This window comes from Gopherus flavomarginatus, chromosome 7 (assembly GCF_025201925.1).
Source record: "Gopherus flavomarginatus isolate rGopFla2 chromosome 7, rGopFla2.mat.asm, whole genome shotgun sequence".
Taxonomy (NCBI): Eukaryota; Metazoa; Chordata; order Testudines; family Testudinidae; genus Gopherus; species Gopherus flavomarginatus.
The window spans coordinates 34,773,502-34,800,189 of NC_066623.1; the positions used below are offsets into that span (position 1 = coordinate 34,773,502).

Genomic DNA, 26,688 nt, shown 5'->3' on the forward strand with positions numbered 1-26,688 from the left:
CAGAGCCATTAGCTTTCATGCTTTCTGATGGAGGTCTTAAGAGTTTCAGGACTTAATCAGAGCTCTCATACAGGACGTGCTGCAAGTCTGAATCAGAGTGGCTCTAGCACAAGAAACTGTGGAGTTGTCAGATCGATCAAGAAGGGATCCAAGACACTGTATTTGAAGACTTTTTGGATCAGTCTCTAGCTTAAACTTCTGAAAACTCCTTTAACTTTTCCCGTAGTTCCTCTAAGGAGAAAATGTAGTGGAAGGAAAACATGAGATGGGAAGAAACACCAATAGCCTTGTTGAATAAGGGGTTGAATCCAAAGGTCATTTTCAGCTTTGCATTGGTATAACCTGCTATTTTTCTTACTATTTAAAGAGGTGAATACTGTCTCCTGTCCAACATAAAATATTGTACTTACCGTAGCCTCTCTTTTTATATAGGCTGGACGCAAAGAAAGAAGTGATGCACTGAATTCTGCAATCGACAAAATGACTAAAAAGACCAGGGACCTGCGTAGACAGGTACAGAATAAATAAAATGTTAATGTAATGTAGTAAGTGTTTATAGAAATAATGCAATTCTGAATGTTCCCTATTGGAAACGTTTGGTTTGTTTGAGCACTCTGTGTTCCGGCATGGCAGTCGTTTTGCTCTTTTTTTCTTGCCTAGTTCATTGAAAGCTAGAAGCTTGCAGCGCTTTGTTTGGGTGACAGTATTAGGGTCTGAATTGTAATCCTCTATAGATAACCATACAGAGAAGAGATTTTGGATGTTGAATTAAAATAAAACATTTTGGACTCAAATTACAAACACGTACACCTACAGCAACAGTGTGTATAATGGTAACACTTAAGGACAGTTCACTGTTAAAGGAGAAAAAGTTCACTTTAAAACCAAATGTGGAAGTAGCAAAATATATAGGAGAGTTGAGTTTTTTAACTTTTTTCAAAATCCTTACATTGAATTAAATGGTGTGTTAATTTTAATATTCAGCAGAAAAAGCGCAGATTTAGTCACTGAAGCTAAGCCAATATCTCTACATTTTAAATAAATATTAATGTGCCCAAATGAGTTGTTGCACTGACTTAACCAGTTTGATTAAATTGGTGCAAAAACTGAATGGCCAACCCCAATAGAGAGAGCCCTGGTCTCACACAGCAACAGAGGGAGCAATTACTAAACAAATAATCAAGATCCTTATTGTGGCAAACATTTTCCTGTTAATAAGATGCAAGAAAACAGCAGTTGAACTGTGTGCCAAAAAAAAACCAACTAATTTTCATTTTAATTCTTAGCTCCGCAAAGCTGTTATGGATCATGTGTCCGATTCTTTTCTGGAAACCAACGTTCCACTTTTAGTATTGATTGAAGCTGCCAAGAATGGGAATGAAAAAGAAGTTAAGGAGTATGCACAGGTTTTCCGTGAACATGCCAATAAGTTGATTGAGGTAAGGTCATACAAACCAACTGAAGTTGCCAGTTTTACAAATTTTAGCTTAATTTCTAATTTGTTTTCAAACTGTATTCTAGCTGTTAACACTTTTTATAGTATTAATAGGCTTGGCAAATTCAATTAATTTTTTCTAACTTCAACTATTAATATTTATTTTGTTTTGTACCCTTTTTTCAATTGTTAGATATCAAGGGAAAGAGAATTGGTGTTAGAGTTAGCGCAGTGTGGGAAGTGGTGTTGCAGGGGCTTCCTGCCAATCTGAGAGGGCCAAGACACTCGGGCTCAAGTTGCAGGGGAGGCTGCAGTCCTGGCCTGGCAGAGCAGATAACTCCCAGCCAGGACTGTGAGGAGGACAATGAGCCCTGGGCACAGAGTGCTGCTGTTGAACAGTGCCTGTCTGGGGATGACTCATCTACACTCATGGCTGGTGAGTGAGGGAGTGGGGCCCTGACAGCAGAGTTGCAGAAGGTCTGTCATAGACCCACTCCCTCACTCGCATGACAGTGGGGCTGCAGTGTACACTCTGTGCTACCACAGTGCCAGTGACACCCAGTCCCTGCAGGCACAAATGGAGGAGGCTGTGTTCCTGCCCACTGTTACCTACCGGTCAATATTTTTTCATCAATTTCAGCATGTCACTGGAAATTGATGTTTATTGACATCTATCGATTTTTAGATCGAATCTTGTCAAGCCTAGGTATAAACCTGCATGCTGATGGTTTTCTATAGACTAACTCACTTATGTAAGTGGTGATCCAACAGTTTCTTTTGCCATAGCTTGTGTTTTTTAGTGATCACATACGGCATAAAGAGATGCATCATATTTTCAAACCATACTTTGAATGTTTTGTAAAGTTGTAGTTTCAACATGTGAATTTGTTGTTTTGTCTGGTTATAGTACACTGACTCAGATTATTCTAAGCAGAAACATAAGTAATCACTGCCTCCTTCATGCTGGTGTATTGAGTCCAAAATATATGTAAATATCATTTGAAACATCTATTATTGCTAGGTGAAATTGGTCTTTATGCAAAGGTTTATGGAATGAATGCTACAAACTTCTGTACAAAAATAAGAATTTGGATACAAACACCTTAGATAAGGTCAACATAAGAATATTATTTGAAAACAAGTCATCAAATGGAAAGTTTTCCTGTCTGTAAGACTGTTTTCTAAGAACACGAACTTAAATGGGAAACTTACCAGTTTTAATTAAAATACATAAAACAAGTCAATCCACCATAAAAGTTAATGTTTTTGGCAACTGGTATTGCAGTCAAGAAAAAAATTCAAGTTCATTCCTGGTCTTACTGCATATGTCTTAGTAATAGTGCCTGCTGTCTTATTATTCACACTTAGTTTTGTGCAGTGTTGCAAAAATTGTAAAGGAATATAAATCTACAGTTGTAATTGTTTACTGCTTGTGCATAGTTAGTTTTTGCCAAACCTTTAAATGTTCTGTTCTATTAATACTGTCAATTGGTCGGTTGAATGATTAATTCTCACCACTAACCCCAATTGCAATAAAAAAGAAAGTCAAATGCTGATCAAAATGTACTGTATAATAATGCTGTTCTGCTGTTGAACTACAAATTAGTCCATTTGACTTTTAGAATAATCTTGGGTCTTTCACACAACTCTTATTTATTTTTTCTTCAGGAACAAGGCAATTGTCACTCTTTCATTGATCTGACTCTTGCATTAATTCTGCAAGCCATTTTCTCACTAGTTTAAGAGACTCTTGGCACCATTGCACGTACACATAAGAGAGACTGTAAGGTCTTTCAGCACAGGAATCACATAAGGCTAGGTAATGTTTTCCTTGAAATAATTAAACAGTTTGGAGGTACTATTCATAAATAAAGCAAAGGGAATTAATTTAGGTTGCCAGGACAACCTGAATTCCCTGACAACCTCCTAATACTTTTTGATTTAATTGGCTTATTCAGTGACCTCCTTGCCCCCAAAAACCTCTTTTGGTTTTGGTTGGTACTTGGTGTAAAGCTGTTCTGCCTTTTGGTTTCTCCATACATTCTGCTTATTTGATTATATGGGAAGTGTGGAAAAATTAACTGTAATTGTTTGGAAATATCCTGTATAAAATCGCATTTCTCCTGAAGTGTGGAACTTCTTTATGCAATTTTGGAATCTGGAAATCACCTTGTGATGTATGTCAAATGAAATTGATAAGCTTTTGATAAATATGCTGTGATACTTCTCTGGGGCCGGAGCTAATTGTAGACACATGTATCTAAATAGTGGTATAGGGCTGTTCAGAAACTGGAGGAGCTTTCCAAAATGTCCCCAAATTGTGCATGTCAAAGGTAAAAACAAGCTACATTGTAGCTCTCTAAAGTACACCTTACAGATAATTCAGATTTACCACAATATATTCATCCATTTGGATATGAAGGGTACGTCCAGACTACCCGCCGTATCGGCGGGTTAAAATCGATTGCTCAGGGATCGATATATCGTGTCTAATCTAGACGCGATATATCGATCCCCGAGCACGCTTATATCGATTCCGGAACTCCGTCAACCCCAACGGAGTTCCAGAATCGACACGGAGAGCCGCGAACATCAATCCCGCACCGTCTGGACGGGTGAGTACTCCGATCTTAGATATTCGACTTCAGCTATGTTATTCACGTAGCTGAAGTTGTGTATCAGAGGCCCTGGCTACACTCACACTTTACAGCGCTGCAACTGGGGTGTGAAAAAACACCCCCCTGAGCGCTGCAAGATACAGCGCTGTAAAGCGTCAGTGTAATCAGGGCAGCAGCGCTGGGAGCACGGCTCCCAGCGCTGCACGCTACACCCGTAAGGGATGTGGTTTACATGCAGCGCTGGGAGAGCTCTCCCAGCGCTGCTGCTCTGACTACACTCACTCTTCAAAGCGCTGCCGCGGCGCTGCCGGGGCAGCGCTTTGAAATTCCAAATGTAGCCATACCCTAAGATCGATTTCTTCCCCCCCCCCCCCCCCCAGTCTGGACCAGCCCGAAGTCAAATGCAAACTATTAGGGACGCTCAAGGTCTAAGGCAATGGGCACCAACAAAGAAGCTGAAATAGGGACTGTTATGGCTGAAACACTGAGAAACCAAAAGCAGTTACTGTTATGCAACTTTTAAATTTGGCTTTTGACTTTTATATGCTCAGCGTAGTAGCTTTAATGTAGTTTTAATGGCATTTTCTTAAAAAGATGAAATAATTCAAACTTTGCCTTCACTATTTAGCTAGTCTAGTGCTGGAATAAAGTCACTTCTGTTCCAGAATAGCATTCATATCACATAGCTATAAAGGTACAGTTATACCACTGTAGTTATGCCAGTCAGTTTCCCCATGTAGATGAGCCCTCTGCTTCTACTAGTTCTAGCACTGAGCAGCTGTCATTTTCAGCACGAGGCATTATTGATCTTGCTTGTGTTTAAACACAAAGCTGCAAATTAAATTTTTTGGAGAGTCTGTGTAATCATACATTCTGTTCTTCAAGAAAACGCTCTTGTGCAAGTATGCATTAAACAGAACACTTCTGACTAGAAACAGACACTACTAATATGAAATGCTACATACAACAACTCTTCAGAGATCTTTGGTAATCACTTACTTTCAGAAGTGTAACTATGCCTATAGAGTAACATGATCTTTTGGGCTTGTTTACAGTGCACTGCAGTGCAAACTACAGGGGTGTGAATTGCGGAGCACACCAAAATGTTGTGCTCGAACTGTGCCACTGAACATGCAACAGGCATGAATTAAAAGGTACTTTGCTCGTGTTAACATAGTCCTGTGTGAAGGAGGACCATGTTAACAGGAACCCTAGTAGGTACCTTTTAGTTTGCTCCAGCATAGTCCATACAGGGCATTGAGAGAGCAACATTTGGATGCACTCTTCAGTTAACACCCCTGTAGTCTACACTGCAGTGCAGTGTAGGCATAGCCTAGATGTTTACAAAGCTCTTACAGGAGCGTATGTGCATTATACTAAAAACGTTAGCTTCCAACCATCAGTCTCCTTTTTCTTAGAATGAATAGAGTGCCTTTGCAGGATCATGCATAGTGTCAGTTTGCCTGTGAAGGAAAAACTTAACTTTTTTAGCACTGCATTTGAATTAAGACCCCTTTTGAAGAACTCTGGAACAGAATGAGCTGTTTGTCTGATCTGATAATTGCTACATAAGGCTATTTTAGGAATCTACTGTTGCGCAGAGGAAAAAAAAATCTACCTACATCTTCAGAAACTGTAGTACTACAGGAGGTTACTTAAAATGTTTTAGTAGAAGACATCCTACTTAGTGGTACTAGATGTGACTACTTCTGTCTGTATGTTGCAGTATAAGTGTGCATGGTACTTTATCATAATAGAGAGGTGGAACACCTGAGTTGTGATGTTCCTCATGCTATAATTGACAGATTATAATAGTTTTTAAATGTAAAGCTCATTATTAAGGACGGCTTTTCTTAATGTGACTTAACTAGAGCACTCTTTTTTCAAAAAACTGGAAAACAAATTCCAATATATTCCACCCTAAGAAATCCCCACATGGAAACCAGTAGACTTTTTACACCTGGACTTTCAGAACCCCGGCACGGATCTCTACCATTTGATCTACAGGAGTAACAGCTATCTTCTTTGTGGACCAGACACACAGAATATATGCAATACATGTTCTGCCAGTGATTTACACAGCTATTTTCTAGAGAACAATAGAACACTGCGGATCAGGAATCCCAGGTTCTTGGCTTCAGGATGGAAGTATTGTTTAGGAGCTAAAGCAGTAGTTTCATCTAAGTGAGCACACTAGTTTGGCAAGTTCATTTTGAAAAGCAATATGGATGAAACTTGAATCTCTCATATTGGAAACCTGGTTCTAGTCTCAGCTCTTCCTGAAGTGACTCTGCAGCCTTTCTCTCAACCTTTTTATAATGGGGGGGAAAGATACTTGACTGCCTTCTGTGGCAGGGGGTACAAATGCTTGCTCGATTAAGTAGGGTTTTGAAGTGCACAGTAACAAAATACACATCAGTAGAGGTGACATTTGAACTCTACGCCTTCTGGCTCTTTAGCCTAAGCTTACTTTGTTGTATGCTCTTCTGTCCTGGCAGAATGTCACCTGCCCTGTGGTGCAACCAAAATGTGGAACATCCTACAAAAATCTGGCACACTTGAGAGGCCTGTGCATCACAGATATACAAAAATTTCCATGTCACGAATAGCTTCAGTTGGATGCCCAATTCAGTTTGGTGACTCAGCTTTAATAGAGGGGGAAACTAACTGTTTTATTAATTTGAGGGCTATGTGTGGATTGCCTCACTTCCTCCTACAATACTGAATAGCATGTTTCAGATGGCTTTCAAAATCACTGTTAGCTAATTTAATGGTTTATCTTTTACACTGCATTATAATGGAATTAATACAAAAAAGAAAAATTGAATATCAAAAGAAGTTATTTTGAGAACAGATATGTTAAGGTGATATAGAAGTTCTGCAGAAATTTAGTTGAATTATAATGTCCCTAACTAAAAATGTAAGAGGTTATTCTTCTCCCCCACTCATCTTCAGTAGCCTTGACAGTCAAACATACAGGCAGAGTGGGTTGATTTAAATCACCAATTTTAATCACAGTTTAAATCTGCAAGCAAGAAACTCTGATTTAAGCAATCATTTTAACCATGTTTTCCATTTGTAATTTTTAGTTATTTTCTTAAGAAAAGTAGATTTTCTTTGGTAACCAATAAAACATGTTGATTTGCGACTAAATATAGCCTTTACACTAAATTTGGTGCTTCCTTTTGCTAATTATGAGGATACACTATCTATGCATATTCATTTAAGCAATTATATAGCTTAACTTACATTTGTTCAGATTCTTAACTTTTCCATTTTTGTTAGAAAAGGAAAAATGATTTATTAGGTTTTTTTACTATTTGTGTAAAACTCTACATTGATGAAAATTCAAGTTAAGAATGTACAGAAATAACACTTGAGTTTTTTATTAAATAAAGCTACCTCAAATGTGCTGGACACAAAAAAAAGTTAAGTATCAGAGGGGTAGCCGTGTTAGTCTGGATCTGTAAAAGCAGCAAAGAGTCCAGTGGCACCTTTATAGACTAACAGATGTTTTGGAGCATGAGCTTTCGTGGGTGAATACCCACTTCGTCAGATGCATGTAGTGGAAATTTCCAGGGGCAGGTATATATATGCAGGCAAGCTAGAGATAATGAGGTAGTTCAATCAGGGAGGATGAGGCCCCGTTCTAGCAGTTGAGGTGTGAAAACCAAGGGAGGAGAAACTGGTTCTGTAATTGGCAAGCCGTTCACAGTACTGCCAATTACAGAACCAGTTTCTCCTCCCTTGGTTTTCACACCTCAACTGCTAGAACGGGGCCTCATCCTCCCTGATTGAACTACCTCATTATCTCTAGCTTGCCTGCATATATATACCTGCCCCTGGAAATTTCCACTAAATGCATCTGACGAAGTGGGTATTCACCCACGAAAGCTCATGCTCCAAAACATCTGTTAGTCTATAAGGTGCCACTGGACTCTTTGCTGCTTTTAAAAAAAAAAAGGTTAGTATTTTTGCATTTAAAACTGGTTTATTAAACAAAGGAAGTGTAGTGGTGAATTGAACTGATTGTTTGCAGGTCATTATGTCTTTCAAGATTTTTGAAACTAGTGTATCTCATCTGCACATTCAAGTTTCATTCATAGATTGGAAGGAGAAAAACGTCCTTGCTTTTTCAACTTCCTATTGGTTTCTTAATTCTTTTGACAATAGCGTCTTCTGCACAGAGACTAGTTCAGTTCAATGACTTAGTTCATTCCACTTGAACTAGTCATTGAACTGAACTAGTCGCTGTGCAGAAGACACTATTGTCAAAAGATGGTTTAGCATTTCAACAAACCCTGGTTCCAGGACTTAGCCAGTGACTTCTACCTGTTCAGTGGTTTGCCTCACTTAAAAATTGGGCAGAATTATTTCTTTTGGTCACAATGTCACACTGGGAGCTCATGGTTGGCTGATTATTCACCATAATCCCCAAATCTCTTTGAGTCACTGCTTCTCAGGATAGGGCACTATCCTGTGAGTATAGCCTAATACTTTGTTCCTAGAGGTATACGTTTACATTTGCCCATGTTAAAACACATTTGTTTGTGTTTGCCCAGCTTACCAAGCAATTAAGATTGCTCAGAATCAGTTACCTTTCCTCTTTTATATTATTTACTGTTTCCATCATTTTTTGTCACCTGAAAACTTTATTAATGGTGGTGGGTTTTTTCTTTTTTTTTCAAGTCGTGATAAATATGTTAAATAGCAACGGCCAATAACTCATCCCTGTGGGACCCCACTGGAAAAAATACCTGCTTGATGACAATTCATTGTTCACAATTACATTTTGAGACCATGAGTTAGCCAGACTTTAATCCATTTAATGTGTGCCATGTTACTTTTTATCTTTCTAGTTTTTTAATCTGTTGTGCAGTACCAAGTCAAACATGTGCTGGTTTGCATTAATTATCCTCTTTTAATTCTTTATTAATCTAGTCCCATATTGGCTGCACCATTATCTTGCCCAGGATCAATGCCAGGTTCATTGGCCTATAATTACTTGGGTCGTTCTGTTTATCCTTTTTAGAAATTGGCATATTAGCTTTCTGGACCTATCCCAGTACTCCAAAACTTACTGAAAATCAACATTTATGGTCCAATGAATTCCTCAGCCAACTCTTATAAAACTTATGTCTAAGAGCTTTAAATCTGGACCTGCTGACTTAAAAATGTTTAACTTTAGTAGCTAATGTAACATCCTCCAGAGATGCTAGTGGAATGGAAATAGCGTTCTCCTCCTCATATGATGAGACAGGATCTGTGGTTCCCCAATATAGAATAGAAATACTGAATGCTTCCGCCTTTCTTGCATTTGTGGTTAGATGTTGACAGATACTTGGCCGTGTGCACATATGTGTTTTCTTTGTGTGCCACCCCAGCCCTGCTCAGACAGCTGGCACAGCAGACCTCAAGCGAACCACACAACAGCCACAAGATCTGTTAAGGGACAAAGGCACCTAGCCAGGTTTATCGTTGACAAAGCATGGTACTAGTATTCCGTAGATTCTACTGTACCGCAAATACATGTATTCCTGTAACAGACCAGCTCAGTGAATGGCTGGACTTTTTGTTCATCTTTAAGGCCAGACAAAGATACTTTCTCTGAGATACATTTTTATACCATGATACAAACAAGTTGGTACTGCCCTTTGACATAGTTACTGCCCCTGATGTCGCTAGTTATCAGCCATTATCTTGTATATGTTGGTTTGATTAAAACATTATTACGTACAGTCATCCTGACCTTATCTTTTAGGAGGGTAAACTGTCACTTTTAGGAGGGTACAGTGTATTCCTGTTACCCTTGGGTAATGTTTTTGTACCATCCTTGATATCAGGATGTTCTGGTACTTAATACTGGGATGTTTTTGCCAGAGTACATTTTGATGAACACTTCTTAGGAATGTGTATTTGCAATATTAGCCCTATTTTTGCCAAATTTTGTGAGCAGGTTTTGCCTCATAGCCAGGCCTCTAATACAAGGGCTTCTATTTCAGGCGCTCTTCCTACTATAGCATTATTATGATAATTCTACCATTTCCATCTAGAAATAGGCCAATATCATTGTCAGGGTTCTTTTTTTGAGCCTATTATACTTAAACTCCTTATTTCCCTTAACTCTGCTGGCCATAGATTTCTGCTGATGTGCCTTTGCTTCCCTATCAATTTTCTATTATTCCTAACTTCAGTGCAGCATGGTCAGTCTGCAGGTGGAACCGCCGTCCCCAAATGTATGGGTGTAGCTTCTCCAGAACATCACTTGTGTCAATGGAGTGGTACTCCCATTCTGTGTGTCCTGGGGTGGCTGAGAACATTGGTGCAAAGCTGGTGCTCCTGGATTTGCTGTCGCTGCTTATGCCCAAGGGTGTTGGAAAGGCTCACCTCTTCTACGCCACCATTGCTTTTTCCTTCATAGTAGAGTCCTTTAGGCCTCTCGGCATCATCTCTCTCCTGGACTGTAAACTGAAGAATCTTGATTTCTCAGGTATAAAAGGGCTTTAGAGAATTAACATGGAGGTAATTAACAGCTCCTAGGCACACTCGGACCGTAAATAGCCCCTCCCACCACGCTTCCATCTTATTGGCCTGGAGCACTTTCAGGACCATGACTTGGTCAGCTACTTTGAAGAAATGCTCTCTGGAATGTTTATCATACCAGGCCTTTTGCTCTTGTTGAGTTTCCTGTAGGTTTTCTCGAGCAAGGGCTAGAGAGTCCTTGAAGGTATTTTTCAGGTTGGTTACAAAGTCCAAAATTTTAGTTCCTGGGGAAGATGTAACCCTCTCCCATTGCTGCTTCATCAACTGTAATGGCCCCTTAACTTCATGTGCATAAACGAGTTCAAACAGTGAAAATCCCAGACTTGGATATGATGCCACCCTGGAGGCAAAGAACTGCTGCAGCACTAGATCCTAATCATTGGAGTGCTCATTAACAAATTTACATACCATGGCCCCTCAAAATTCCATTAAACTTCTCCACTGGGCCATTTGTTTGGTGGTGGTAAGGGGTGGCAATCAAGTGGTTTACCCCCTGAGTTTTCCAAAGACGTTTCATTTCCATCATGGAGCTGGACGTCTGGGCTTGATTTGGATCTGTCTTCTCTGTGGCATGCTGCTTTGGGAAGACTGTTTTTTCTAAGGTTTCGGTGCCTGACCTCAACCTCATGCACAGGGCTGCCCTACTCTAGCCTAGCTATTGCATTGCCATGAAGCTAGAGAGAGAGAAAAAATAAACTGCTTGTTGGACTCCCTGGCTTGGCAGGTTGAACCCTTTGCTTGCCTGTTCTCCCTCAGGCAGCAAAGGAATGAGGGGGGAGGGGGAGAACTCCCTGGCTTTGCAGGCTACCAAAAGGAAAAATATGTCTCTTTAAAATCCTGAGGTTTGTGCTTCTGGTTCAAAATGATCCCACCGCTCTGACACCATGTCAAGGCTGATTCCCCACTCTGGCACTCTGAGTGCAGAAGGTGGGGGCCTGCAAGGATTCTAAAAATTTTAATACTGGCCACTCCAGGTTGGTATTAAACTCCCAAGGTTACAGCTTCTCTCTGACCTTTGATGGGCCGATGCCGCCACCACCCAAATGCAAACTCCTTGAAATCCAGGAAGGCGCACTTGGGAATTCCTTCCTGTGGGATACCCTCAAGCCCTTTCAACTCCCTTCCGGGGAATATCTGAGAGAGAAAACAAAGGAAAGTAGCTGTTGCCCCAGCTAATTAAACAACATATGCACAAACCTCTTAGGACACCAAAAATCCAATCTTGTTCTTAAAGGGTAAACTTTATTAAAGAAACAAAAAGAAAGAAAATACATCTAGAACTTAAGCTTTTGCTCGATTTTAAAAAAAACCCCACTTACAAAAATTAAACATCAAGAATAACCTTCTTGAGGTCCAGCTTAAAGGTTACAAGCAAAACAAAGCATTTGAGGTTAGCACATAGGAGTCCACAAGCTAATAAGAAATAAACCTAATCGTATCTTTCTAAACATTCCTGATTTACTTACATATCTGAGTTATTTAATAAGTAGTTCTAGATATGATCTGATGAATTTCATATTTGGTCTTCAGCTTCTCACAGCATAACTGCTCCCTGTTCCCCTCTTTCCTGGAGAACCACAACACCCAGACAAGGAGAAGGTTTCTTTTTTTCCCCATTTTTAAAAAGTTCTAGCCCTCCCATTGGCTCTTCTGGTCAGGTGCCCACTCCTTTCCTTTTACCTGTGGGCTTGTTAACCCTTTACAGGTAAAGCAAGTAGAGAACAGCCACTAAGAGGAATTTTATAGCTAACTGGCAGTCTGGGTGTCCACAAAAGAGCTACCCCCTCTCATTTATCACAGTTACTATTGACTTCTCCTTTCATCCGTTTATGTATTTTTATTTTTTGTATAGCAGCCTTCACTTCTCCTCTAAACCAGGTCAGGTTTTTTAACCTGCCTAGCCTGCTGATTGTGGCTTTTGGGGCCTTTAGTAAGGTGTTTTTGAATTATTCCCAATTGTCATTCACATTTTTCTGATTAAATTTTCTCCCAGCTGATTTGGTTCATAATTGTTTTCAGCTTTGTGGAATTGGCCCTTTTTAATCTCTGTGTGTGTAATATTACTGGTCTGGACTTTATTCTGCTTGTACATTATAAATGTGATCAAGCTATGATCACTTGTACCTAAGCTACCATTAATTTTTTATTCTGTGATCAGGTCCTCTTTATATGTTAAGTCAAGGTCTAATAAAGAATTCCACCGTGTTGGCTGCAACATTTTTTGAGGTAGGAAATTGTCATCTATAATGCTTAGAAATTCCAGGGATGCTTTAGTAATGGCAGCATGAGACCTGAGCATATGCCACTCAAATTGAAGTCCCCTCATGATCACAAAGTTTTATTCCTACACCTTATAGATAGGCACATTAGGAGGCAGTTATCCTGTTCCTTAGTGTGATTTGTAGCACTTACCAATTAATACCCTCAAAACATCCATTTTATTAATTTAAATAACTGATTTTTATCCATTGTGCCTAAGGCAGAACCTGCTGTTTGCTCCATAGGGGAGACAGCAGAATCTTCAGGCTTACTGTGTGACTCTCCAGTCCCCTCACTAGACTATCCTGAAACATGGCTTCCATTCCAACCAAAGTTGTCTGTCATTGTCTCGTTGAGTTTTCCTTTCCCTTCTTGAGAAGTGTTCTTATATGCATGTGTTACCTTAGCAGCTGGACTTTGACCAGCATAACATTTGGCACACGCCACTAAATGTCAGGAGACAACTTTGTAAAGTCAACTTGAGTGCTTCAGTTCCTATTTCAAAAGTGAAACAACAGTAAATGTTGAGAAAAGAAAACTTGTGTCCACAACATTTTTAGTAGGTCAGAAAAACAAAACCTTAATTTTTTTGACTTTTGCCAACTGTCTTGTACTATGCAATTTAATTGGAAGACTTTTTTTAAGCTTTAAAAAAGAGATTGTAGTGATGCAGTTAAAAAGATACTTTAGAAGGAAGTCCCTGATGAATGCTTGCAGTAGGCATTTGTCACCTAAAATGATATAGACTTGACTCACGGTCTGCTGAAGGATATTTTGGGATGGGGATATTTCTAATATTTTAAAATTGAATAATTTTTTCCCACCTTCTTCAGCACCCTTGTGTCCAGTGTGTTCTGCTCTTAGGTGAGATTTTACCTTAACGCCTTTACTTCAAAGAAACCTTCATGTAAGACCAGGGAGCAGAGCTTTCTGCCTGCTCTTTCACACGCATCAATTTCTTAGCTGAAGGGGCCGGGGCGGGGGGGGAGACTATGCTGATTATTGAAAGGGATTACATAGGCAGGTTTTCTTAGGGCATTAGTCTCTCACATGTAGAGATTATTTTTCCATGGTCAGTGAGGACTTACTCAGTGAGAATCAAATTACAAATTATGTTTTTAGTAAGAATGAAATTCTGGTGCTTCCTTCTCCAACAATGATCTATTTCAGGGATTAGTGAAATTTTTCCATTTGTGATCTCAAACTCATTCACTCTTTTCCATATCCTACAGTAAGCTTCACTTGGTCCCAGAATTCCTGCCTCAAAAAGCCTTAAATGTGGTAATTTATATACTAGTATATACTCATCTTATTAAAAACTTCATGACTTATGTATAAGCCAGTGCGATATCTAAGTTGAATCTAGTTGCTGCAGTTGAAGGTTATTGCAACCAGAAGAGCTAGAAAATAACTTTTTTCTAACATGAAAGTTTAGAATCTGTTTTTTAAAAAAGTAGACACCTGGAAAATTGTTTCAAATGTGACCAGAAATCACTGGAGGTGCAATCCCCACAATGAGCCCCCCTGGCTTCAGGAATGATTGAGACATACCTATTGCATACATATTAGATATGTAACTTATTTGGGTTCAGGGCATTATCTATATTTAAAGGTTCTGACTACATGACTACACAACTTTATATATACTGTGACAAAGTTCCTCCTTTATCTTGGTGGATCCTGGACATATTGGGGGATTTGCTCACCTCACAGATTCAACCTGTGGGTCAGGAAACAGCCCAGAGACCTTCCCCTCTAGTAGAAGCCACAGTCCAGATCAATTCCTCCTGTGTATGATCAGGAGTTGGGAGGTTTGAGGGGAACCTGGGTCCGCCCTCTATTCCGGGTTCCAGCCCAGGGCCCTGTAGACTGCAGCTGTCTAGAGTGCCTCCCGGTACAGTTGCATGACAGCTACAATTCCCTGGGCTACTTCTCCATGGCCTCCTCCCAACATCTTCTTTATCCTCACCATAGGACCTTCCTCCTGGTGTCTGATAATGCTTGTACTTCTCAGTCCTCCAGCAGCATGGCTACTCACTCTCAGCTTCTTGCACGCATCTTGTTCCCAGTTCTTTGCATGTACTTCCTCTCCTCTGGCTCCCTCTGGCCTGACTGGAGTGAGCCCTTTTATAGCGTCAGAGGGGCCTTAATTAGAGTCAGGTGCTTTAACTGCTTCACCTGACTCTGAGCAGGTTAATTGGAGTCAGGTGTTCTCATTAGCCTGGAGAAGCCTCTGCTCTGGTCACTCAGGGAACAGAAAACTGCTTATCCAGTGGCTAGTATATTTCCCTTCTACTCCTCTGCTGTTCCCAACTGGCCTGGGTCTATCACAATACAGAGAAGGAAAATGACTGACTTTGGGCAAGCTTGACTGAGCTGCAACTAGAATTTAGGTCTCCCAAAATCATCCTGCCTTTCTAGTATCTATCATTCCACTTATTAATATTTTTGTTTTTAATCCTTCTCGTGTTCAAATTCTGACCATTTAATAGCAAATGGGATGGATATATAATATATATATATATATATATATATCAGGGCTTGTCTACACTTTATATACACATTTTATAGCACTCTAACTTGCTGGCCCAAGGGTGTGAAAAATCGCCCCCCTGAGCGCAGCAAGTCTGAGCGCTTTAAAGCACTAGTGTTGTCATAAACAGATAAGTAAGAGTTAATAGAACAAAAATGCTTCATATCTCTTTTGCCTGGAAAGGGTTAACAAGAACAGTGAGCCTGGCTGTCACCTGATCAGAAGACCAGTCGGGACAGGATGCTTTCAAATCTTGAGGGAGGGAAGTTTGTGTGTATGCTGTTAGTTTTTGGTGGTGGTTCACTCTAGGGGCTCAGAGGGACCAGACGTGCAACCAGGTTTCTCTCCAATCTCTCCGATACAGGTTTTTAATAGCTCAGAATAGTGAGTACTAGGTAGATAAAGCGAGTTAGGCTTATGTTTGTTTTCTTTATTTGCAAATGTGTGTTTGGCTGGAAGGAGTTCAAATGTGTATTTTGCTGAAAGGATTTTACTTTGTACTTGTATACTTAGGCTGGGAGGGTATTCCCAGTGTCTATAGCTGAAAGACCCTGTACCTATTCCATTTTAAATTTATAAAGATAATTTTTACTGTTTTTCTCTCTTTAATTAAAAGTTTCTTGTTTAAGAACCTGATTGGTTTTTTTTTTTTTTTTTTTATATTCTGGTGTGAGACCCCAGGGGATGGGGTCTGGATTCACCAGAGAATTGGTGGGGAGAAGGGAGGGAAGGAGGAGAGAGAGGCTAATTTCTCTCTGTGTTAGGATTACTTTCTCTCTCAGGGGGAGAGAGGAGGAGGGGGGAAGGTGCATTTTCCTCTCTGTTTAAGATTCAAGGAGTTTGAATCACAGTGATCTTCCAGGGTAACCCAGGGAGGGGAAGCCTGGGAGAGGCAACGTGAGGGAAAGGGTTTACTTTCCTTGTGTTAAGAGCCAGAGGGTCTGGATCTTGGGGTTCCCTGGGCAAGGTCTTGGGGGGACCAGAGTGTACCAGGCACTGGAATTCCTGGTTGGTGGCAGCGCTACAGGTTCTAAGCTGGTAATTAAGCTTAGAGGAATTCATGCTGGTACCTCATCTTTTGGATGCTAAGGTTCAGAGTGGGGAATTATATCATGACAAGTGTAGACAGGCTCTGAGCACTGGGAGCGCTTGGCATAATCCCCTCATGAAGGTGGATTGCCAGGAGCGCGCTCTCCCAGCGCTCATGCACGACCACACTCGCACTTCAAAGCGCTGCCGTAGGAGCATTCCTGCAACAGTGCTTTGAAGTTTCCAGTGTAGACATACCCTCATTCCCGTTGTAACTGAAAATCAGAAGTTTAAGTCACAAATGAAAAGTTAAATATTTTGCTTCTTCTCAATATGACATCAGAATCAAATATTGACGTGAAACTATGTACTTCTGAATTCTTGGGCTTTAATCTATGTAGGCTCATGCCACAGTCCTTACCATGGTATCTGAATCCCTACTTTCTCTGAGCAGTAAGCTATTTTATCAGAAATCTCTGAAAACCAAAATCCTTATTTGATTTGCGATTTTGAGTTCAAAGGTAAGTTTGTGTTAGAGGAGAAAATGGCCCCAGATTCAGGGTGAGGGAAAAGCTGAGACACAAATGAAAAAAGATTTATTGAATTGTGCGTTTCCCATGTTAGAGAGAGAGAGCAAAATATATAAAGTCTGTATTCAACCAGACAGGAGGCCAAGTCCATTTTCCTTTAACTGATTTAGCTATGGATAATCAAGACAGTTTAAAACGAATGTGTAGTAAATGACCAACATTTCTTTAATATACCATCTAAAATCTGATGCATTTTCCAGACCTAGCTAACCTCCCTCAGCAAGCTAATTATAATCAGCTAATCCTTGCGTATTAATTGATATGATGCATTTAATGTCTTTAGAACACTATCTTCTCACAGGTTCATAATTGCAAGCAAAATAGAAAAACCTCAACAAAGAGTTGTTCTCTTGTATTTCTCAACAAAACAAGATGTACAAACTCAGTACAGCATACACAAATGAAAACAAACCATTCTTTTTATAGTACAAACTTTGTGTAGCATCTTACACAGCATCTGAACGCTACACAGAATCGTGTGTGATAGCAGGTTCCATAAAACGTTAGTATATGAAGGGAAGGGCTATCTGTGGCCACGTCCACACTACAGAGTAAAATCGAAATTAATAAAATCGATTTTATAAAACAGATTTTATAAAATCGATTTTACACATCCACACTAGGGCACATTACTTCGGTGGTGTGCGTCCATGGTCCCAGGCTACCATCGATTTCCGGAGTGGTGCACTCTGGGTAGCTCAGTAAAAGAATGGGACCAATAACTTCGATTTCCGTCCACACTAACCCTAAATCGATTTAGTAATATCGATTTTAGGGTTACTCCTTTCGTTTAGCTGGAGTACAGAAATCGATTTTAAGGGGTCTTAAAATCGATTTTAAGTGCCTTGTAGTGTGGACGCGTACAGCGTTAAATCGATTTAACGCTGTTTAAATCGATTTAACGCTGTAGTGTGGACCTGGCCTGTGTCACAGCATTTTAATTCTTCATGTATAAGTTACCAACAACAGCTTAATGCAATTGGCACCTTCGTAAATTTTAATCTTGTTAATCACTTACAGTATTGGAGTTGAGACAAGTAATGTCATCAGATTCATTTGTAGAAGGAATTCCTCCAGTAAGTATTACTTTCTCTCTCTTTTTTCAGAAGTGCCATTTACTTACAAATGCTATCAAACTTAATGCAAGCCAGAGGTGCTATGCATCACTGAAAATTGGGTCAATTAGATAACTATAGGCACCACATTTGAAATTTTTGGCTAAAGTCTATACAATTAATAATCTTTGCTGGCTAGTCATAGGTGGGGAGAGAGAGAATTCTGGTATCCAATTCACCTGATATAGTAGCCACAATACATAGATGGGTTTTGTTGGTGAAAGTGATGTTTGAAAGACTGCCTCTAGTAAAACACACTGATTTTTGAATTCTTGTTTGCTATCTTTCATACATTATGAAATGTCCTAAATTACGTTAACCAGCCTCCATGTACCATAGAAATGTTAATTGGTTGAGCAGGAAATAATGGCAGTGGAGAGAAAAAATGGACATCCCAGCCAAGTACAAGTAACTGGCTTAAGGTTCCAATACAAGGAGCTACTAAAAAATGTAAATTTAGGACCACAAGGTGTGTTCATAGCTAAGACTAGGTAAGGTAGGTGCATGATAAAATGTTGGCTGTCTCACCTGGCTGTAGACAGAAGAGATCTCAGCATTTTTAATCTTCATGACTACCTGCACTTCTAACCCATTTCCTGTCAGAATCTATCATATGGAGAGATGTATAGATGTATAGACTGCAACAGTTGGGATTTCCTGGCATAGCCAAAGTAGACTCAAATGTTGAGGGCCATAGAGACTGTTCTAAATAGATAAGCCAAAGCAGGCGTATTGAAGCACTTTGACAAAAATTCAAAACAAGTGAAAGTAGACATCATTTTCTTTTGACAGGAAATCTGTAGAGCACAGATGTGATCTGAAATGAAATACTGCTTTCTGCACTGGCTCCCCAGTCCAGTTCATTTTATTATAGCCAAAATATTTCAGTGTATTGACCTATTATTCTATGAAGGTTCATATACAACACTAACTGCCATACTATCTGATTGATTGTTTTTCAGTAGTGCATTAAGGCTACATGACTAAACATCTCATGTGTTTTTCTCATCCTCTCCTCAGGAGAAGCATGTGCATTTGAAATGTCTCCTTTGGGTAGGATTTCATAGAATCATAGATTAAAGGTCAGAAGGGACCATTATGATCGTCTAGTTCAACCTCTTGCAGAACGCAGGCCACAGAATCTCTCCCACCCACTCCTGTAACAAACCTCTAACCTGTGTCTGAGGCACTGACATCCTCAAATCATGGTTTAAAGACTTGAAGGTACAGAGAATCCTCCAGCATGTGACCCATGCTACAGAGGATGAATGAGTACCCACTTCTTCAGACGCATGTGACTTCGCATGTGTCTGACGAATGCATCTGAAGTGGGTATTCACCCACGAAAACTTATGCTCCAATACTTCTGTTAGTGTATAAGGTGCCACAGGACACTCTTTGTCAAAGTTTCTTAGAACATTCCCACTTTTTGTGCCAAGGTCAGTAATAAAAAGATAAAATAAGATTGGTACCAAAACCGATCCCTGAGGAACTCCACTAGTAACTTCCCTCCAGCCTAACAGTTTACCTTTCAGTATGACCCATTGTAGTCTCCCTTTTAACCAGTTCCTTATCCACCTTTTAGTTTTCATATTGATCCCCATCTTTTTCAATTTAGCTAATAATGCCCCATGTGGAACCATACCAAATGCCTTACTGAAATTGAGGTAAATTAGATCCACTGCATTTCCTTTGTCTAAAAAAATCTGTTACCTCTTCGAAGAAGAGATCAGGTTGGTTTGGCACAATCAACCTTTTGTAAAACCATGTTGTATTGTGTCCCGATTACCATTGACCTCAATGTCCTTAACTACTTTCTCCTTCAAATTTTTTTCCAAGACCTTGCATTACTGCATCGTCAAACTAACAGGCCTGTAGTTACCCAGATCACTTTTTTTCCCTTTCTTAAAAATAGGAGCTATTTTAGCAATTCTCCAGTCATACAGTACAATCCCTGAATTTACAGATTCATTAAAAATTCTTGCTAATGGGCTTGCAATTTCATGTGCCAGTTCCTTTAATATTCTTGGATGAAGATTATCTGGGCCCCATTAACCTGTTTGCGTTTGGCTTCTACCTTGGATGTGGTAATATCTACCTTCATATCCTCATTCCCATTTGTCATCCTACCATTATCCCTAAGTTTCTCATTAGCCTCATTAAATACTGAGACAAAGTATTTGTTGAGATATTGGGCCATGCCTTGATTACCCTTAACCTCCACTCCATCCTCAGTGTTTAGCTGTCCCACTTCTTCTTTCTTTGTTTTCTTCTTATTTATATGGCTATAGAACCTTTTACTATTGGTTTTAATTCCCTTTGCAAGGTCCAACTCTACATGGCTTTTGGCCTTTCTCACTTTATCCCTACATGTTCTGACCTCCAATAAGGTAGCTTTCCTTGCTGAACATTCCCATCTTCCACTCCTTGTAGACTTTCTGCTTTTTCTTAATCACCTCTCTGAGATGCTTGCTCATCCAGCTTGGTCTACAACTCCTGCCTATGAATTTTTCCCCCTTTCCTGGGATGCAGGCTTCTGTTAGTTTCTACAACTTTGACTTGAAGTAATTCTAGACCTCCTCTGCTTTTAGATCCACAAGTTCTTTAGTTAGGAAAGTGGATTGGATTGATTTCCTTAATTTTTTAAAGTTAGTCCTTTTGAAATAAGTCCTAGTCACAGATCTATTTTTGTTTATCCTTCCATTTAGTTTGAACTGAATTAGCTCATGATTCCTTGAACCAAGGTTGTCCCCTACAACCATTTGTTCTATGAGGTCCTCACTACTCACCAAAACCAAATCTAAAATGGCATCCCCTCTTCTTGGTTCAGCAACTGCTTGGTGAAGGAATCCATCCACTATCACATCCAGGAAAATCTGAGCCCTATTATTATTACTAGCACTTGTCCTCCAGTCTATATCTGGAAAGTTAGTCTCCCATGTTCGCACAATTCCCGTTAGTATTTACTTCATTAAAAATATTAAAGAGGTTTCTATCCATATCCAAATCAGATCCCAGTGGTCTATAGCACACCCCAAGCACTCTTCCAGGGGAGGCTCTAGTAGCTTTCTTCCCCAGTGTGATTTTTGCCCACACAGACTCACTTATCCATTCCATCACTTCTTATTTCTTTACAGTCTACCTCATCATTGATATACAGTGCTACTTCACCACCTTTGCCTTTTATTTCTCTTTCCTAAACAGCACATAGCCTTCAATACCTGTACTCCAGTCATGACTACTATTCCACCATGTTTCTGATATCCCTATGATACCTGGTTTCATTTCCTGCACCAGTAGCTCTAGTTCCTCCGTTTTGTTACCTAGACTCCTTGCATTAATGTATAAGCATCTTAATTTTTGCTGTTTGGCTTCACTGACATTCTTTACCCGATTTAGGCACAGACATTCTACCACCAGTATCACCTATTAGACTGGTACCTACACTACCCTTCCTTCTTATGTCCATTTTTCTACTCATGGCTGTATCCTTTCTTACTTCGTTTTCTTCCCTCTCAATGTTAAAATTCAGCATGGAGATTACCTGGACATCTCTCAACCATTTTCCCCAAATTCCTAGTTTAAAGCTCTCAATCACTTGTGCCAGCTTCCATTCTAGAAGTCTATATGCTGCCTTACTCAGGTGAAGTCCATCCCGAAGGAACAGTCCTCTGTCCATGAATGCCTCCCAGTGGCCATACGTCCCAAAGCCCTCCTTATAGCACCACTGCCTGAGCCATCTGTTGATCATCATAATCTTGTCACACCTTTGTTGCCCTTCTCTTGGAACAGGCAGAATCCCACTGAAGATCACCTGAGCCTCAAATTCCTTAAGCGTCTTCCCCAACCTGGCATAGTCTCCCTTGATTCATTCCAGTGAGAATCTAGCTGTCCTTCGTGTGGGAACAAATGATACAATCAGTGGATTCCTTCCCACTCACATTAGGATCCTCTTCAGCCTCAGGGCCACATCTCATATCTTAGCACCCAGCAGATAGCACACCCTTCTGATCTCTGAATCAGCTCTGGTTACAGGCCTGTCTATCCTTCTGAGTAAGGAGTCCCCAATCATGTAGACTTGCCTTTCCCTGGTGATGGTGTGATTCTCCGGTCTATCCCTTGTTCCCTCTAGCTGCCAGTCCTCTTGATTCCTATTCTCTCTTGTAATCCTCTGCAACCCATCCTGTAGTCTCTTGGGACTCCATATTTGGTATTATCTCCATTGACTCTTCCCCTCTTCCTATAGGACTAGCTGCTCTTCTCTTCTTCCTTGCCCTCTCACCTTCAGCAACCACCTACTGTGCCCCTTCTTCATTTTCCAACTCTGCAAACCTATTCTTGAGCTCTGTTTCTCCTTCACTAGCCCGTCTTTTCTTCTGCCTGGTTCTCTTAATCACATGCTTCCATTGTCTCCCCTCAGAGCTCTTTGGTCCTGCTTCCATCTGCAAGTCTGAGCTTTTCCCTTCAGCCTCCTCACATCTCTGCTCCATCATCTGCTTGAACCTCCTTCTAAACTTAACCAGAGTTTCCACCTGCATCTCCAGTCCTCGGATCTTTTCATCTATCAGCTCTATCAGGCAGCACTGCATGCAGACAAAACTCTTTTCAGGTACCCCCTCCAGGATCATGTACATACTGCAGCTTCCACATCCAGTCATCTTCATTGTGCCTTCCACTGCTTGGGTCACTACCACTACTGCTTCGGTATCTATTGTAGCCTTCCCACCTAAGTCCTAGTAGTCCAGGAAACGCAAACCAAAGCAAAACACCACAACCCACAGCAAAACAAATCCCTAATGAGCACCAAAACACTATCAGAACACCATGCACTCCCTTCACTAGGCTGTCTGTTCCTCTGCCTTCCTCTTCTGGTCTTCCCCCCCCCAAAACTCCCCTTGCAAACTCCCACTCAAACTCCCCTGTTTACAGCTCTATTTGCTAGTTCCCGTGCTGCTACAGCTGTTTTAGGTTTGGAGTTTTTAAATATCTGTATTTGTTAAAAAGTACATGCAAAGCAATGCAGCTTGCACCTCAAATGGAAGGTAGTGGTTTGTGATGGTGCTTAGTTTCCTTGGGGTGTTGATTCCACTATCTGGGACTAGCCACCAAGAGAGTCCTGTGTCCTGCATAGATAAGCTTTATTGTAGAAAGTTCTGTTGTGCCACTGTTGTGCCAGAGAGCTGTGGTCGTTGACCAGTCGTAATCCTGGAGTTTAGGTAGTTTACATGCCATGGTGCACCTTGAAGATAAGGACTGAGACTTGATTTTAAATTCTATTGGAAAACTGTGTAGAGAGCAGAGGATAGGTTCAGTATGCTTGTGATACCCTATGTTGCTAAGAATACACTGCAGTGTTTTGTACTGATTGGAGTTTCGTGTGCAGGTATATCACATTGCTGTACTCAGCTGAGCAATGAGGAAGATGTGAATAATCGAGGGCAAGTCATCATCTACCACGAGGGGACGGAGTCTCCTAGCGAATGGAGATGATAGCAGCATCTGCAAGTAACAATGTTTATGTGAGAGCTTAGAAAGTAGTCTCTGATTTCTAGCTGACGCCAAACTATGGACTGAGTTAAATAGTTGTGGACGTATACGTTCATCAAAAGAGACTGCAAACTCTTCAAAACTCTGGCCACTGGTATCATTTCTGTTTTGCTCAGGTTCAGCTTCAGCCAGCTGCTGTTCATCTGTGAACTTGTCCAGTCATTGGGGCTGCCTTGGTGGCAGTGGTGTGTTCATATGTGGAAAAGGATAATTAGAGCTTTGCATGTTGCTGGTGCCTTGGGTTCATGTCATTTGACCTCTTCACTTAGTAGGTGCTGAATCGGACCAGAGAAAGAATTGATCTTTGTGGGACTCATGAGAGGGGTTTAGTGGTGGTGCAGTTTCCATCACCACTCATTTGGTGTGCCTCTCCAGACTCAGACTATTTTAGCACATTATCCTGGACTCCTCTGAGACAACACTATCTCATGATCAGTGGTGGTAAATGCTGCAGTGAGGTCCAGAAGGATGAGAATAGATGTCTGTCCTATCAGTTGACAGGAGTTAGATCTGTGAGCCTCACTAAATAGTTTCATTTCCATGTCCTAGATTGAGTCTGGCTTGTGCTAGGTCTCGAATATAAGCTTCAGTAGGTGAGCTTATAATTGGCCGTGTCTAGTTTCTCTGTGAGCTTGCTTAGGAATGGGGAGACTTGATGATACTTGATGGTTGGCCAGAACAGATATATCCCTGGTCAGTTTCTTCTAGCTGGTTGGGCTCTTGCATATTGAAAAAAGAGGGGAAGGGAAGATTCCTTTTCTGAATGGTGTGCTGGCTCTGTTGCTCAGAAGTAGCACCAATTCATGACTTTCTCTCACGAGCCCAGGAAAGGCAGGGTAAGATTCACAAGTTTTAGGCTGAAATTCCTTAAGAGTATCCAGAACTACTTAATGAGTGAATGTACTGAACTCTGGGAATGCAGGTGGGCTGTTAGTTGGTGGGTATAGGTAGAGCAGATCCATGCTGTCTGAGAAGGCTTCCCGAATACGTGTGATCTCAGCAAAGTAGGAGGTTATTTCCTGCTTGTGATGCTCCAATCTGATGCAGGTTCAGATGCTCGAGAATGAAGCAGTTTACCATCCTAAGTAGCTTCTTGGGGCAGGTTTTGGTGGCTTCAGTGGAGGCCAATAGGAAGGTTCTCTTGGCCTGTAATAGTCTCTGCATAGGCTTTGAGGATGAAATATCTAATTCCTGTCTATATTAGCTTTTTTTGCTGTCAGCGTTCGAGTTTCTGTCTCTGTTTTCAACCGGTGCAGGGTGTCAGAGAACCAAGATCTGTGTGGGCAATGGGGAGGAACAGAGGACCCTTGAGTCCAGTGTGTGCTGATTGCCAAGGTTAGCTGTACAATGATAATGATTCTCTAGGTCCTCCGTTCCTTGTCCTGTGGGTATAGTGCTGCTATCTTTTAGTAGGCTTTGGAATTTGTTGAAATCAATGATTCTTCGTGGTTCAGTCAGGATCACTGGTCTTTCCTTTGATTCATTGATCATAGCCCAGGAGCTGGAAGGTCTCTGTTCCTGGCTTGTTAAGGAAATTTCCTCACTCCATGGCTGAGCTCACGTGACAGTCACACTCCACTGAAGAAAGAAATTGTCTTCCAGTATGGGGGAGGCTTATCAGTGTAAGACACTGAGCTTTCACAGGAGCTGGACCTAGACTATGAAACTCGTTACCTGAAGAAATAATCGCCACATGCCTGGTCATGTTCAGAGCTAAATGAAAAACTCTTCAACTTTTCTTTCCCTTGATAAATTCTAAACATACAAACTCAACTTATAAATGAGTAAAGTTGTCTCCTACAGGCTTGGAAGAAAGGGTGGAGTTTTAATTTTAAATACTAAGGAGGTGATTGAGTATCACATTGATAGGGGCAAGTGAGTACCCAAGGCTCTAATTTCATTGTTTCCCTGTTTTGCATTTCTGTCACCTGCCCAATTAACTTTCTCTTAAAGGCAATCAAGAACCTTTTAAAACTTTGTCTCCAGCCTTTTGAAGCTTGAAAACATTTTGCGCACACACACACACACACACACACACACACACACACACACACACACACACACACACACACACACACACACACACACACACACACACACACACACACACACACACACACAAAATATAAGTTTTAAACAAACAATTTAATACTGTCAAGTATCAGAGGGGTAGCCGTGTTAGTCTGGAGCATTCTCAGAACTACGATACCTGCACGAGGAAATAAGGAAACAAATCAACAGAGCCAGATGTGTACCCAGAAGCCTCCTGCTGCAAGACAACCCCAAGAAAGAAACCAACAGAACTCCACTGGCCATCACCTACAGTCCTCAGCTAAAACCTATTCAACGCATCATCAGTGATCTACAACCCATCCTGGACAACCATCCCCTTGCTTTCACAGGCCTTGGGAGGCAGGCCAGTCCTCGCCCACAGACAACCTGCCAACCTTAAGCATATTCTCACCAGCAACCATACACCATGCCGTAGTAACTCTAACTCAGGAACCAATCCATGCAACAAACCTCGATGCCAACTCTGCCCACATATTTACGCCAGCGACACCATCACAGGACCTAACCAGATCAGCCACATCATCACGTGTTCATTAACTTGCACATCCACCAGCGTAATACACGCCATCATGTGCTAGCAATGCCCCTCTGCTATGTACATTGGCCAAGCTGGACAGTCCTTACATAAAAGGATAAATGGACACAACTCGGATGTTAGGAATGGAAATATACAAAAACCTGTAGGAGAACACTTCAACCTCCCTGGACACACAATAGCAGATTTAAAGGTAGCCGTCCTGCAGCAAAAAAACTTCAGGACCAAACTCCAAAGAGAAACTGCTGAACTTCAGTTCATTTGCAAATTTGACACCATCAGCTCAGGATTCAACAAAGACTGTGAATGGCTAGCCAACTACAAAAGCAGTTTCTCTCCCTAGGTATTCACACCTCAACTGCTAGAAGAGGGCCTCGTCCTTCCTGACTGAACTAACCTCATTATCTCTAG

At 40.9% G+C, this 26,688-nt stretch overlaps 1 protein-coding gene across 4 annotated transcripts in view; it reads left to right on the plus strand.

Moving 5' to 3' along the window:
- The window catches only part of CTNNA1 (catenin alpha 1), a 214,242-nt gene that overhangs the window by 127,039 nt on the left and 60,515 nt on the right, over nt 1-26,688 (plus strand). For all 4 annotated transcript variants that reach the window (XM_050962581.1, XM_050962580.1, XM_050962583.1 and 1 more), the window contains 2 exons: nt 433-513; nt 1,287-1,439. In XM_050962581.1, coding sequence (XP_050818538.1) covers nt 433-513; nt 1,287-1,439 — 234 coding nt within the window. The remainder of the gene's footprint in view (nt 1-432; nt 514-1,286; nt 1,440-26,688) is intronic.